The sequence below is a fragment of the Pygocentrus nattereri genome, chromosome 28, assembly GCF_015220715.1.
Source record: "Pygocentrus nattereri isolate fPygNat1 chromosome 28, fPygNat1.pri, whole genome shotgun sequence".
Classification (NCBI taxonomy): domain Eukaryota; kingdom Metazoa; phylum Chordata; class Actinopteri; order Characiformes; family Serrasalmidae; genus Pygocentrus; species Pygocentrus nattereri.
In genome coordinates this window covers 8,379,303-8,395,675 of record NC_051238.1, presented here as the reverse complement: position 1 = coordinate 8,395,675, position 16,373 = coordinate 8,379,303, and the positions used below count along the sequence as shown (strand labels likewise).

The 16,373-nt window shown below is 39.5% G+C and overlaps 1 protein-coding gene across 1 annotated transcript; it reads right to left on the bottom strand.

Annotated features, from left to right (window-relative positions):
- Positions 1–1,642: 1,642 nt before the first annotated feature.
- Positions 1,643–14,976, bottom strand: si:dkey-222n6.2 (keratin, type II cytoskeletal cochleal). Its single transcript, XM_017720454.2, has 9 exons — positions 14,630–14,976; positions 12,182–12,390; positions 9,109–9,169; positions 8,169–8,264; positions 6,860–7,024; positions 4,391–4,516; positions 3,634–3,854; positions 2,158–2,204; positions 1,643–1,903 (listed from the first exon to the last, which is right to left on the bottom strand). Exons 1-9 carry the CDS (start codon positions 14,909–14,911, stop codon positions 1,809–1,811), a joined length of 1,302 nt encoding a protein of 433 aa, XP_017575943.1. The 5' UTR covers positions 14,912–14,976; the 3' UTR covers positions 1,643–1,808.
- Between the last annotated feature and the right edge of the window lie 1,397 nt (positions 14,977–16,373).

The window sequence follows — 16,373 nt, the reverse complement described above, 5'->3', positions numbered from 1 at the left end:
AGAATTTCCCTGGTTTGGTTGCTCTAAGCATGGCTTCCAGGATCTACTTTTTGTTTGCTTTAAATTGGCCTGCATTCATATATTATCAGTTCTCAAACATGTAACTATGTGTGCACTGAACTCCCTGTCAAACCGGTTTAACTTTAAACATTTAAAATGTTTCAAATGTGCCACCGCTTTTTAGTCTGTTAGCACAAGTGTTATGGACGCTGCCAGGTGTCCTGAGTCGAAAGTTTGATCTATGTAAGAGAAGCAGGACCTTCTTTGAAATTTGCATACAGCTACATGACTGCATGACTGAGCAGGTATTCCTAATAAAATGTGGAAGGTGAGCGTGCGTGCCAGTAGTTCAAAAGTATTTATGGATGGTAATGAGCTTCATTACAGACTGGTCTGTCTTACGCTCCAGCTGTTTAGCTTGGAATCTTATCAAGCCAGTTTCTGTTTCTCAGAACAATGTTTCCTTTGAACCTATATGGCCTTGAAGCGGGTTGTATGTAAGATAATAGAAAGAGAGTGGTAGGAATCCTGTACTGTAGACTGCAATTATGATCATGTTGCCTACAAACCACAGACAGTCAGATGAGATGGAGATACAAAGTTCTTGGCGTGTTTTTATGCTCCTGTGGCATTCGCCTGACAAGCATGCCAGCATAAAGAAAACAATGACATTTAAATCATTAGCTTTTTAAATAGAGCTTGGGGTAATTTCTGCATAGCTACAAGGATGAAGGTTGAAATTCCTTCACGGTGTTCTGACCAAATTTAATTACAGAGACCGTCAGGTTTTGCAGTACTCGCTCAGGGACTGTGTACCTTTGATTTCATTGGTGACTGCATGTGTACCACTTTGCATTTGGTTACATCCTCTGTCTTCTGAGGTTCATCATTTTATTTTGTACCAAAATTGCATCAGAAAGAGAAGAACAGAGTCTTAACAAACATTAGTTCCTATGCTATTAGAGGGTGGACCGTAGTGGAATGTAGTGAATAGAGTAAAAGTAAGGTGAGAAAGAAAAAAGAAAGAAAGAACGAACATGGTATGTGTTCAGATCTTGTTGTGTAAAGATCTGTTCATCCACTAAAGACATATTCTTAAAACTACAGATCCCCAAAAAGTTGCAATGCCATAGAAGAACCACTTTAGGTTCCCAAAAAAACCCTTAAGTTGATGGTTTTTAGATAATCTTGCAGTGCTAGAAACTAGAAAACAGCAAGACTACCCTGTGACACACTCACAAATCTCTTTTTCAGACATAGTTCTTTGGGGAACCAAAAGTGATTCTTCTATGGCACCTGTCAGACCCTAGTCCAGTCCTCATGGGCAAAACACTGCAGACTTCAGCACGCTGTGTGATTAAACAAAGCAAGGCCTTCATGAATTAAATTCACAGCAGAGGGTAAACGCTAATCTCTCCTCAACATTTCGGCCTGGAAGGTCCCCAGTTTTGTGATTCTATGGTATTGTTCAAAGAACCCACTGTGGCGTTTTTTAAAAACAGTGTAGATAAATGAATGAGCTAAAAACTCACTGACTCACACGCACACAATCAGACATATTCCTGATACTCAAACTCACATCACTCATACAGCCACCTGATTTCATTTAAGGACACAAATGGCTCAGTATTGAAAGACAATATACATAAATGCACCTTTACTGAGGTTCTGCACATCAGAGACAAATTCTCAAAGATGAACTCCCAAAACCATTCACAAATGAAAGAGATGAAGTGGTCAGGTGAGGCAGAGGAGCAGCTGTTGTCTGGCTGTTATAGATGCACTGGTAAGATACTGAATGCATTATATCAATCCTGAGCAGAGAAGAAGGTGTTGTCCTGAGTCTCGATCATCTTAATGAGGACTTTAGGATGAGACTTGGGTTTCTGAGGCACAGCATGGCCTAGAAAAGACATAGCTCAGTTCACATAAAGAAACATGACAGGACCCAATAGACTTAAACTGAACTCTGCTAACAACTAAAAGCTGATCGACTGACCTCTGAGCTATCAATACCAAGCAATCAATACAAACAACAATAACAGTTACAGAGAAAAAGATTATTGATGATTGACTGGGAAAGATACTTGGACCAATATTAACCCTTTGTGGGACACCCTGTGCTGTATAATAGGTGTGAACAAAACAGATACTCACTGTTTCTTGGCACAGTCTGGACACGCACAACAGGTTCTTGTCCAATTCTAATGGGTGTCAAGTACAGAGATCTTTTTACTTAAAGGGCCCTGCACCAGTTTTTAACACAATTCATATAATTTGCTTGTTGAGAGGTGCAGTGTGTTTTGAAGAACATTCCACATCCTAGAGAAACTTAGCACACTGGATTTCTTTGCAGTGTTAGAAAAACCTGGGGTCATAGCATCTATAGTACAAAGTTTCCTTTGGTATTTAATACAGTGAAGCTACACATCTTCCTCATGCTATGTTTCATATGTAATGTTGACACTAAACTGGGGGATCAGGTACCAGTTCAGTGCATGTATTTCATAGAAGCAAAATGAAGAGTGAATCCTTGAGTGTGTTTATATGCACCCAAAAATCCGATCATAATTGGATTTTTACTGTTATCAGATTATTGAAATGGTCATGTAAACAGCACACTCCGATTTCTTAGATCCGAGTATGGTCTATAAATCCAATTAAGAAATCTGATAAAGAGAGCTGGATTTTAGCTCAGATTTGTCAGTGCTTGTAAACTCTTACTTGTAAATTTCTTTCGGATTTCTCAGTCTGCGCCTGTGTGAAAACAGACTGCTGTCCTGAAAATAACCAAGCAGGGTTACTGCGAGACGCAGCAAAACACTTTTGTACACACTTGATGAAATGAAGGATTTAAAAAGTATTCATCTTCTAGATGATGTATGTTCATATATTCAGGCTAAGTTTTTAAAAAGCCACGGTATGAAGTTTGAGTTTTACATTATGTTTATGTCACGTCTTCTTCTATGAGTTTATTGGCTTGTTGTAAAGCAGAATTTCGTTTACTGTCTGACTCATGGAGACCTGGAGTTTCCCCATTATCTGATAACTTAGGTGCATGTAAATGTATTGATACAGATTACTGACAAAATCTGATTTTCTGCAGTTATCAGATTATTAAATACATGTAAACACACACAGTAAGCCTTTAATAGGCCAGGGCCCCCGGGCAGACCCAATGTTTTATTACGCACTTCTATAACCTATAGCTCAACTTGTTTGCACTGAAGTCCCATATAATAAGCCTTAGTATGTAATTCGCCAGACATTTTAAAAACTTGAACTACAGCAAAAAAAACAACAAAAAAAAAACCAAAACATATTTGTAATCGTTTCATGTAATAACTTTCTGTGAAGTAGACATTGGTTTCTTATCCCTGCCATTGTGCAAATTTCTAAACTTCAAGAATGCTGCTTAACAATTCTTGCTGAATAAATTATTTATCTTTAATCAATAATTACTTTACTTGTGACCCAGTGATATGACTTGGGTAAAGCAATATGTCATTCAAAAATGCTAGCATAGCTATCACTGACTGAAATAGTCAATATCTCACTCCCATAACTCTATCAGGCCATTTCTACCCTCCACTTGCTGCATTTATTTGTGTTTATTAATGACGTTTCTCTCACCGGTCCTCCTCTCCTTCCAGCAGTTTCCTGTAGGTGGCGATCTCAATGTCCAGTGCCAGTTTGATGTTCATTAGCTCCTGATACTCGCGGAGTTGCTTGGCCATGTCCTGCTTGGCTTTCTGCAGTGCCTCCTCCAGCTCTCTGATTTGCTGCTTGGCATTACGTACCGCCTCCTCACCAGCACGCTCTGCCTCCAATATCTGACTGTCCACACTGTCACGCTGCAGAGGGCAATAAGAGATCAAACACATGTACACATATACAGTTCTACAATATTCTAAACTATCAAAAAATATTTAAAATCCAAATAATATGGACCTATAGCTGTACAGTTCTTACAGTATTTCCTCATCGCTTACACAGTAAAACTGGACATGCTGTGCTGTCATGAATGAGAGGAGTTTATGAATGAGATCAAAATGCAAATGTATTTTATACACGTAATAGAGCTGGAAGAATACCATAATCCTCCCAGATCTAGCTATGACTTTCTACTAGAAAGTATAATAAATCTACTTTGTTATACAGTAAACATGTTATAAAGTAATAATTAGTAATTAATTAATAATGAAAGAAAGAAAGATAAAAAGGCTTTATTGGTTTGAAATGGAGAGAACATAATGAATAGAATGAATGATATGCAAAGAAAGAAAGAAAGAAAGAAAGAAATAGGTGTTCAGAGAGGTGTTTAGAGATTTGTTGCAATGGTAACTGTGTGCGGCTTTATATCTGGTTGCCTTGGTGATGTGGTTGTTACCTGTGCTTTAGCTGAGGTGATTTCCACTTGCAGGCGAGAAATTTGTCTGTTGAGCTCCGAGATTTCACTTTTACTGCTCTTCAGCTCTGAATTGCGCTGCTCAGCCTGAGACAGTACCAGCTCATACTGAAGAGAGATGACATCACATTTTACTGGTACACACCTGATAACACTGATAACACATACTCGTATGTACTCCCATTCTTAATCCGTAGGGTTACTATGATATCAGCCCACCCTTTGCAGCTAAAACAGTTTCAATTCTTCTGGGAAGGCTTTCCACAAGGTTTAGAAGTGTTTTATGGGAATTTTTGACTATTCTTCAAGAAGCGCATTTTTGAGGTCAGACACTGATGTTGGATGAAAAGGCCTGGCTCACAGTCTCACAGAGCATGAAATTGTCCAAAATCTCTTGGTCTGCTGAAGCATTAAGAGTTCCTTTCATTGGAACTAAGGGGCGGAGCCCAACTCCTGAAAAACAACCCCACACCATAATCCCCCCTCCACCAAACTTTACACTTGGCACAATGCAGTCAGATAAGTACCGTTCTCCTGGCAACCGCCAAACCCAGACTCATCCATCGGATTGCCAGATGGAGAAGCATGATTGGTCACTCCAGAGAACACGTCTCCACTGCTCTAGAGACCAGTGGCGGCACTTTACACCACTGCATTCGACGCTTTGCTTTGTGCTTGGTGATGTAAGGCTTGGATGCAGCTGCTCGGCCATGGAAACCCATTCCATGAATCTCTCTGTGCTGTTCTTGAGCTGATCTGAAGGTCACATGAAGTTTGGAGGTCTGTAGTGATTGACTCTGCAGAAAGTTGGTGACCTCTGCGCACTATGCCCCTCAGCATCCGCTGACCCCGCTCTGTCATTTTATGTGGCCGACCACTTCGTAGCTGAGCTGCTGTCGTTCCCAATCGCTTCCACTTTGTTATAATCCCACTGACTGTGGAATAGTAGTGAGGAAATTTCACGACTGGACTTGTTACACAGGTGGTGTCCGATCACGGTACCATGATGGAATTCACTGAGCTCCTGAGAGCGACCAATTCTTTCACTAATGCTTGTAGAAGCAGTCTGCAGGCCTAGGTGCTTGGTTTTATACACCTGTGGCCATGGAAGTGATTGGAACACCTGAATTCAATGATTTGGATGGGTGAGTGAAAACTTCTGGCAATAGTGTGTATACACATATACATATATATATGCATCAGCACTGTCAAAGCTCTCCAAAAACAGTAACTTTACAGAAGTAAAAGAAGTAGAGTAAAAGAAATTCTTAACTTTCAGTGTAAGTTACTGTTAAGAGATTTTATTTCAAACAATTATGGATCATTTCTGTTGGTCCACTTGTCATTTCATTTTCACACAGTGCAAAGAGCAGCTGGTATCAGTTTTGAATCATGTCAAAAAGAAAATCAACATAAATGGAGATACAAGGTCAGACAGTGATGACATGTTTTAACCCTTGTGTGTTCATGTGTTACTCAGTGATCTGCTGTATCACCACATTATTGTTTTTCTAAATCAATACAGCCATAACAATTTATGTAAAAATACCAGATGTTTAAAATATCACAAGTTGTGGTTGGTGTACAGTGTGAAGACACAGAAAATGTGTTATTTTATATGCTCTTCACAGAAAATGAGCAAAGGCCAAGAAATCTGGGGTTGAAATTATAATAAATTGCATCACTTTTTTCTTTTGATAAATGTTGAAAAGAGATTTGATCAATATTAATAGGGGATTTTCTTCATTACCTTGTAGTTTTTATGTTTACAGTATGTATTCAAAAGCATGAAAAATTACAATGTTAGCCAGGTGGGTCTTAAATTTCAGTTTCAGTTGCGGCTAGGAATTTTCATTTTCTAACCTTAAACCTAACGCTAATCCTGATCCAGTAGCTGAAAATATTTGCCTTTACTATTTCATTTCACTTTTTTTAAAGCACTTTATAAAGTCAAGGGCTGGTTGTTTTTATTAAATCAGGAGTTAGTGAGCATTGTAAGTTAGCCCACTCACGTTCATACACACACTGCACTTTAGTGTTGTTTGTGAGTGTGTGCTGTCATAAGCAGCTCCTGAACCCAAACAGATGGATCGGCTTATCACATATATATTTACTCAGTGTCAGGTTCACACCTTTGGTGGATTTCTTTATGGAGTATTTTTGAATGATTGTATATTCACTTCAACTCAAGTTTATTGTGAAAAAGTATCTACTTCTTACTCAGTTCCATTGTTGTCAACATCATTTGGCTCCTAATTCAATTTTTGTGTTAAATTTCATTCAGTTCTGCTTTGCTGCTGCAAAGCTCACCTCTCACTCTGGAGCATTAGTATTTATTTTAGACCAAAAGAATAGATATTACAATCTTCCGTTCCTATGCTGATTGATGCTGGATGTACTAAGTGGTTTTTAACCTGATACTTCTTGATGAGCAGGTATAAATGTGTTCACCTTGTTCTTGTACCAGTCTTCAACCTCCTGGCGACTGCATGATGAGATCTCCTCGTACTGGCTCTTCACCTCCGCCACGATCTGCTGCATATTCAGCTGCCTGCTGTTATCCATCTGAACCACCACAGAGGTGTCCTTCAGGTCCTCCTTCAGCTCCTGCAGCTCCTGCAGAGAGACAAAGAAAGATGGATCGAGACAGATGTGGGAACAAGTCGCTAAGTTGCAAGTAACAAGTAAGTCTCAAGTCTTGAAACCCAGGTCCCGAGTCAAGTCCCAAGTCAAGATACTCAAGTCTTCATTCAAGGCCCTCGAGTTCTTAATAAGTCAGTCTGCATTCTTTGCTAGTTTAAGGCCACAAAACAGAATAATGGTAACAGTGCTACACAGTACTAATACAGTGCCTTCTAATGATGGCATGTTAGGAGTGTATGGCTGTATTTTAATGGAGAAAATGCTAAATGCTTCGCTTATCTTCCGAAATAAAATAAGCTGGGCATAAGCACAGTGACAGACAATCTGTTGATGGTGCTGTATATCAGATATACAGGAGAAAATGAACGACTGTGTAGCAGTCTGCAGTTAGACTCTTTCCACATTTCTTCCACTCAAGTCTTTCCGAGTCTTTCCGGACGTCCGTCTTAAGGCTGAAGTTCAAGTCAAAGTCTGAGTCATCGGTGTTGAAGTCAAAGTCGAGTCACAAATCTTTCTCGATTTTCTCAAGTCGAGTCTCAGGTTACCAAGTTCGTCACTCAAGTCAGAATAGAGTCCAAGTCATATGACTTGACACCTCTTGTATGTACCTGACCACACTAATGCTCTTGTGGCTGAATGCAATCATATGCTCACAGCAATGTTCCAACATCTGTTCTGAAGCCTTCCCAGAAGAGTAGAGGCCAATACTGCAGCAAAAGGGGACAAACTAACTCTTAATACCCTCGATTTCTGAAGAAATGTTGGATAAACAGGGGTCTACAAACTTTTGCACATGCAAAGTTTGAACACTGGGCAAATGAAATGTTTGGCTGTGTTACTTTTGCACAGATGATTTTTACAATACATCATATTCAACAAATAACAGTAAGTACGCATTAAAGTGTGTGTTCTCTATATAGGATGTGGCTTATTTTCACTTAGTGTATTGCAAGGTATGGTACTTTACATTGTTAGTAATGTACAAACCCTGACCTATTTGTGTTAGTTTCAGGATAAGATTTCCAAAATAGACAAGAAAGCATTTCTGTTAGTGTCTCTGGAGAAGAGCGTCTGCTAAACATTGTAAATGTAAAAGTAACAGAGTGTGTTTAAGCACCTGCTCATAAACGGCCTTCGAGAAGTTCAGGTCCTCCAGAATCCCAGACACTTTGTCCTCCAGCCCAGTTTTTGTCAGATATGCAACATCAACATCCTATCAGGACATGAAAATAATGAGACAAATCATAGTGATTTCGGTTTTACAGGTATTTGCAAAGGTATGGGCACACCCAATGAAGTTATATGTTTTGTTGATTAGTGAAAACAGGTTTTGTAATGATTTACTGCACAATTACTGTTTATTTGTTGAATTTCACATGTTGGAAAAACATGTCTATAAAATGTGGTCTGTGCAACGATTATGGCACAATTTTCATTTTATGTTTAATTTTTCCAATATGTCAAACTCAGCAAAACTTTGCCCTTTCAATGTCTTAGGTTTGGGTAACACTTTATTTTGAGTGGTATTTTTTAGATGAAACCTACGCTGAAAGTCTGTTGAGATATCAAAAACATATGAGGGTTAGGATTAGGTTTTGGGTTGGGATTAGGACCAGGGTGAGGGTTAGGTTTTGGGTTGAGGTTAAGGTTAGGGTTAGGATTAGGCCCAGGGTGAGGGTTAGGTTTTGGGTTGAGGTTAGGGTTAGGATTTGGGTGAGGTTGGAGAAGGGTAGGTTTTGCGTAATGGAAGTAACACATTAAGGAAACATCTACTTAATGTAAGTACTGTATCAACAGAACATCTACAGGATATTTACTTCATTGTATTCAGATGCTGCACTGCTGCTACTTCACTGATATGTAGGTGACATGTTACTGATAATCTGTTAAGAGTTTATTGATCATCTACAAAGGATCCCCTCAAAATAAAGTGCTACTTAAGTTGATCTCTGTATGTATTTTCAGTTACAAAATCAACAAAACATATCATTTAACCAGGGGTGCCCAAACTTTTTGCATATGGCTATGTGTGTGTGTGCGTGTCTACAGTGTCATACCTTCTTCACAAGCACGAAAGCATTTTCAGCTTCATTTCTCTTATTAATCTCATCTTCGTACCTGTAGGGAGGGCAGCTGATATGTGGTCAAGCCGGCAATGAAAGTTGTACTTACATACTGTGCAGTCAAATGCATTGTGTGTGCTCACAGCTGCAGTTTTAGGCTTAACTTGTCAAACTGATTTTTACAGTCAGTCACACTAATCATCCAACTCTTAGACACACTTATCACAGTTTTTTCTTGTGAAAGGGTTTAGCTGAAGCATTTAGGGTTTTAAAGATAGTGACCTCTATGTAATGCCATTCAGTGTGTTAGGCCCAATGCTATTTCATCCCAAGCGAGCTCTAGACTTGATTCATTTTGACGTTTAGGATCAGAATTCAATCAACTGAAATGTTTATGAAGTCTGGATTCATAGGCATTTCACAGTGGAAATGAAAAGAAAGGACTACGGCCAGCACGTCCAATGATGAAATTTAAATTTAAATTAAATAAATAATCATTGGATTGCCTCACTGCTTGGCTCACGTGTGTCAGGCTCCAATCCTTATGGGCCAAAGCACTGCAGACAGCACACTAACCCATTAAACACATTTGATTCAGCTCATCAGCTAATTAGCAAGGCCTTGAACTGAATTCAGAGATTAGATGAGGGTAAACATTAATCTCTGCAACACTTTGGCTCGGAAAGTCCACAGTTTGACGTACCCGGATTAGTTGGTACTAAGGGGTGTTGATAAAAATTCAATATCAGGATATTTTCAAAATATACTGGAATATCTGATTAAATTCATTAATAAAGTTAATGAACCGCACTGCTACTCTATGCTACAAGAATGCTTTTAATCTGATACAGCTTGCTTTTATTTGAGACAGTTTGTTCTGCTCTTCTCATTTTTACGTATAGCGTTCACCTGAAGAGACACAGCTTTATTAACCAGCTGCTCTGCCACACCTTTTGGCTAACAGCTCACTTGCTACGTTTTCTGCTTTTGTCTGGCTCTCTCAGCCCTCACAAACACATATATACACACATATGCATATCAGAAATCTAACACTAGCCTTGCAATATATATATATATATATATATATATATATATATATATATATATATATATATATATACCAAAGCTAGCATTAGATTCCTGATTCACATTGACTTTCAGAATTCAAGCATTTAAATAGATAAATAAATTTATTATTTTTAAATAATTTATATAGAAGTCTAGATTTACAGGCGGACCTAGCCCCAATATATATATATATATATATATATATATATATATATATATATATATACACACACACACACACACACACACACACACACACACACATATATATATATATATATATATATATATATATATATATATACATATTAAAGCTGTATATATATATATATATGTAAATAAACGATGCAGAACAAGTATCCTCAAACCAATATGCAAAAATTTCTTGAGCATACAACATTATTATGAACTTCACCTTTACAGCAGTCTGAAGCACCTAGCAAAGTATGTTTAATGTGTATATTATGTCTCTGCTGCTAAAACTAGAACTCACTTTTGCGGGTCTATACCAGATGATTCATGGCCCAGCACTAACTGGCAGCCAAACTTAAAACCACAGCTCCTGAGCAGCCTTGCCCCTCATTCGTCTATCAGACATTACTCTCTAACTCGCCTCTGAGCTATTAGCAATGATGTTTATCTCATGGTGTGTCATTTGCATTCAAAGTGATCTGACTTGCGTTTGAACAATGTTCCTGCTCCACAATGCTAATTAGCCGCTCAAGTGAAACAGGAATGCTTTGGCAGAGAAATGCTGTGTGGTTCAGTTCTGTGGCTCACTGGGTGACATACTGATATATTGTGCTACTATTTTAGATTTACTGATAATTTTTTAGTAATAATTTTTATAGATCAGGCATGTCAATCTGCACATATTAGCGCTTAACCTCATCTTATGCTTTAAATTCAGGTTATGAAGGCCTTGCTAAATTAGCCGATGAGCTGAATCAGGTGTGTTTAATGAGACAGTGTGCTGAAGTCATCCTCTAGTTAATCTTTGCACATTATGCACACTTACTGCTTATTTACTCAATTTAACCTGAAACAGAATAAAAAAAAAAAAAAAAACACGAAATGTGGCCTGTGCGATAGCTATGACACATTTCATATTTTATGAATGTGTTCCATGTAGAGGATGTGTTAACTTACAAACGATACATGTCATTTGGGGGCATTCAAAACTTCCAACTGTAATACTTATAAAATAGCAATGTCCCATTTGCCAAATGTTTTGTTTTTCAAAGCTATTTTATGCTTTTTACACCAACTTGACAGTTTCCCTACATCAGGGGTGCCCAATCTTATCCCTGAATAGCTGGTATGGTTGCAACTTTCCATTACAAACAAGCAGGAGCACACCTGATTCCACTTGTCTAATCAATTAGTCTCAGTCTTCAAACAATTCATCATGTGAGCTCCTGCAAACACCTGCAGTCACACAAGCCCTTCTCAGATAAGACTTGACACTGTGGACTTAAATGGATGCTTCAGATTCTTTTTAAAGAACAGTTTAAAATACATAAAAACTAGCTTCTCTTTCTGGTTAACTTTTCCAATACTGAGTAAGCTTTCACGCACACATCTTCTAAGCTGCTTATCCATCTGGGTCACAAGGGGAGCTGGACCCTATCCCAGGAGTCACTGGCTGGAAGGCAGGATACACCTAGTCCATCACAGGGCAGACAGACATACTCACACCAAGGGGCAATGCAGCATGCCAAGTTAGCCTGACTGCATGTCTTCCCCTGGAGAAAACAGGGGAAACCCACACAGACACAGCAAGAACATGCAAACTCCACACAGAAAGGACCCAGGTCACCCAGCCAGAGGGTCAAACCCAGGCCCTTCTTGGTGTGAGGCAACAGTGCTAGGGAGCAGGGACTCATTCGAGCAGGGACTCATTTACCTTATTAAAGGCAAATATATTGAAATGTATCAATACCGCCCAGTGCTACATGGGTAAATGGACCACTTTCAGGATCTGTTCTGAATGCCTAACCTTTGTTTGTTGTCCTCCACCAGCAGGTGGACGCTGCGGAGCTCAGTGTCCAGTCGCTCCTTGTCTCGCTTCAGGCCGCCCAGCTGGGACTGCAGGGTGCTGATGTAGACCTTCATCATGGGCTCCAGCCTGGAGTCAGAATGTGTCTCACCCTGCAGCAACTTCCACTCAGTCTCCAGCATCTTATTCTGCTGCTCCAGGTGACGTACCTGAGAGAGAGAGAGAGAGAGAGAGAGAGAGAGAAAGATTCAGAGAGAAAGAACATGAGAGAAATGATGCTGCTGTTGCTGCTGCTGATGAGAATTATTATGATGATGAGGATGATGATGATCATGAGGATGATAATGATCATGATGATGAGGATGATGAAGAAGATGATGATCAAGATGAGAATGATCATGATGCTGATGAGGATGATGATCATGATCATGATGAGGATGATGATACTGATGAGGATGATGATCATGATAAGGATGATGATGAGGATGATGATGTCGAGGAGGATGATGATGCAGATGAGGATGATGATCATCATCATGATGATGAGGATGATGATGTGGAGGATGATGATGAAGAAGATGATGATGATCATGAGGATGATGATAATCATGATGATGAGGAGGATAATGATCATCATGATGATGAGGATGATGAAGATGATGATGATCAAGATGAGAATGATCATGATGCTGATGAGGATGATGATCATCATGATGATGAGGATGATAAAGATGATGATGATCATGATGAGAATGATCATGATGCTGATGAGGATGATGATCATCATGATGATGAGGAGGATGATGATCATCTTGATGATGAGGATGATAAAGATGATCATGATCATGATGAGGATGATGATACTGATGAGGATGATGATCGCGATAAGGATGATGATGAGGATGATGATGTTGAGGAGGATGATGATGCTGATGAGGATGATGATCATCATCATAATGATGAGGATAATGATGCTGATGTGGAGGATGATGATGAAGAAGATGATGATGATCATGAGGATGATAATGATCATGATGCTGATGAGGATGATGATCATCATGATGATGATGAGGATGATAAAGATGATGATGATCATGATGAGAACGATCATGATGCTGATGAGGATGATGATCATCATGATGATGAGGAGGATGATGATCATCTTGATGATGAGGATGATAAAGATGATCATGATCATGATGAGGATGATGATACTGATGAGGATGATGATCGCGATAAGGATGATGATGAGGATGATGATGTTGAGGAGGATGATGATGCTGATGAGGATGATGATCATCATCATGATGATGAGGATAATGATGCTGATGTGGAGGATGATGATGAAGAAGATGATGATGATCATGAGGATGATGATGATGATCATCTTGATGATCAGGATCATGATGATCATGATGCTGATGAGGATGATGATCATCATGATGATGAGGATGATGAAGATGATGATGAAGATGATGATGATGATCATGAGGATGATGATGATCATGATGCTGATGAGGATGATGATCATCATGATGATGAGGATGATGATCATCATGATGATGAGGATGATGAAGAGGATGATGATCATGATGATGATGATCATGATGAGGATGATGATGATGATATGGATGATGATGATGATGATGATTCCACGTGAATTAGTATTTATTTTTAAGTCAGAGTTTTTTTAAGAGAATTACTTTGACCTTAGTTATAGTCAGCTACTCATGATCAGCCAGTTTACTATACTCAAAATAACTGAATAAAGGTGTTTAAAAATGGTTCTTTGGTAGGAGAACCTTTCAGTGGATGGTTCTTTAAAGAGCCCTTTTTTTAGATAAGACAGGTGTGAGTGTGAACAACATGTTTAAAGTTCAAAGAACTCAAACATAATTTAAAGGTTGTATAACAAAAATATATTTCTCCTAGAACCATCCATCTAAGCCAGGAACCATTTAGGAACCTTTGTTTTCCTTTATACCTGTCCAGGATGTTTCCTGCCTTCCGCCCAATGAACGCTGGGATAGGCTCTGCGACCCAGGAGGGTAATCAGCTTAGATAATGTGTGCGTATGTTTTCCTAAATTACCAGCAGTGCAGTTGGATTGTGTGGGTTACACCACGGCAAAGCATGCGTAAATGATTTTCTATAGAACTGTGGAAAGGTTCTAAACGCAGCCAAAAAATGGTTCTTTGACTTTACTTCAAACAACCCCATGTGGCACTTTTTTGTGTACATGGTTCTTGGTTCTAGATAAAAGCATTATTTGTTATACAAACATTCCATCTCATTTACAAAAATGCTTTTATGAAGAACCATTCGCTGAATGGTTCTTTAGGGAACCAAAAGTGGTTCTTGCATGGCATCACTTCAAAGAACCCTTCAAGAATTTAAGAGTAAGGAAAAACCAAACTCTGCAGCACTGAACTCACTGGCTAATCTCACCTTGTCGATGAAGGAGGCGAACTGGTTGTTGAGTGTTTTGATCTGCTCCTTCTCCTGCAGTCTGACCGCATGTAGGCTGGGGTCCAGGTCCAGCTGCAGCGGGGTCAGCAGGTTCCTGTCCACCGTCACGGCCTTTACAGGCAGCCCCGGAATCGGAGCATCCCCAAAACCAAAATAGGAGCTTCCTCTCCGCGGTATGGTCTCTCCAATTCGGGGGTACGAGCCCAGTGAGTGGCTACTGAAGCTCCGCACAGCGGACATGCCGTTAACACGCTTACTCATCACTGCTCCAGCAGGGAGGAGACGCAGACAGTGTGGACCTCTGAGTGGTTTGTGTATTTGTGAGCTGTCAGTTTGTAAGCTCAGAGTGGGGTGTGGCGGACCTGCATGTGAGGGAGCGGGTATGTACATTCCTCAGATGGACAAACCAGTTCAGCCAATAGATCACACACATACTGCACATTCATCTGAGACACACACACACACACACACACACACACACACTTTGTGTGGGAGCCCTATCAGTGCTGATGTAATCTCAGTAGTGCTGAATGCTGATGGCAGAGGTTGAGTGTGGGATTGGGAGAAGCCAAAAAGGAGATGATTTTCTCACTCCGCACAGCTGCTGACACTGATACCTGGTGGCTGCTGCTGAAAACTAAACCCTGTTTACTACATCCTGTTAACAGATAAAACATTCATATTTCATATCGCTGTTGTTGGAACAAAACCCTGTACCTCCAAAATGGTAACTTCACAGAACATACTTTACTTTTAATGTAAGTCAATGGAACCAGATGTCTTCCCAAGTCATTTTGGGTCGTTTCTTTTCGCCCATTCATCATGAAATTTACAGACAATGTAAAAAGTAAAAGGTATTTTCAAATTCTGTCAAAAACTGAAAAAACATCAAAAACTCTCACACACTTTTTCAAACAAGGTTCTTTAAGGAACCAAAACTGTTTCTTCCACGGGATCGCTCAGTTTAGAACCCTTTGTGGTATCTTTATTTTTCTTTGAATGAGTTTATAGAACCTCCCCGTGATGTTAGGTGTCTTTCAAAAGTGAGGCTTTATCCAAGGGCCTCTTACATTTTAAAAAGGTTGAGTGATGCTGTGGTAGAACCACTTCATGTTACCTAGAAACATCTGCGAAAGAGACTTATGAGTGTGAGGAACTTTTTACAGGCTTAAAGAATCTTTACCTGACCTGAAGCTTCTTTACATGTTGAAATGGTTCTTCACACTCACAGCCAAGGCTTTGTGAATGCGGGCCCTGGTCCCACAGAGTCTGCTCCCCTGTAATTCTAGCAGGCTCGTCAATCATAAGGAAGGCTACCATTTGTCAACACGTCACAGCTTTTGACAGCGTTCCCTTGAACCCTGATGGTCAGCCTAGTTTAACAAGAGCACGATACTCCAGTTTTAACTGCAAATAACACCTCACAGCGTTTTTTACACAGCGAGTCCTTCAGCACCTAAACTTAAATCCTGCTGGTCAGCCAACTCTAACCAGAGCTCCAGTCGAATAGTTTTGGCGCCCTCTGCTGGTCACGGAGAACTGCAAGAGAAGGGAAGACGCTTTTATTACAGTAAGAAATGGGTCATCTCTTTCATTAAAAAATAAATAAATAAATACATCAATAAAATAAAATAAAATAATCAAGAACATTTCAAGTAGACGATTGATTTGGATCTATTTGCAACTAAAATAAAGAAACAATAGTTCATTTTCTACTGGCAAT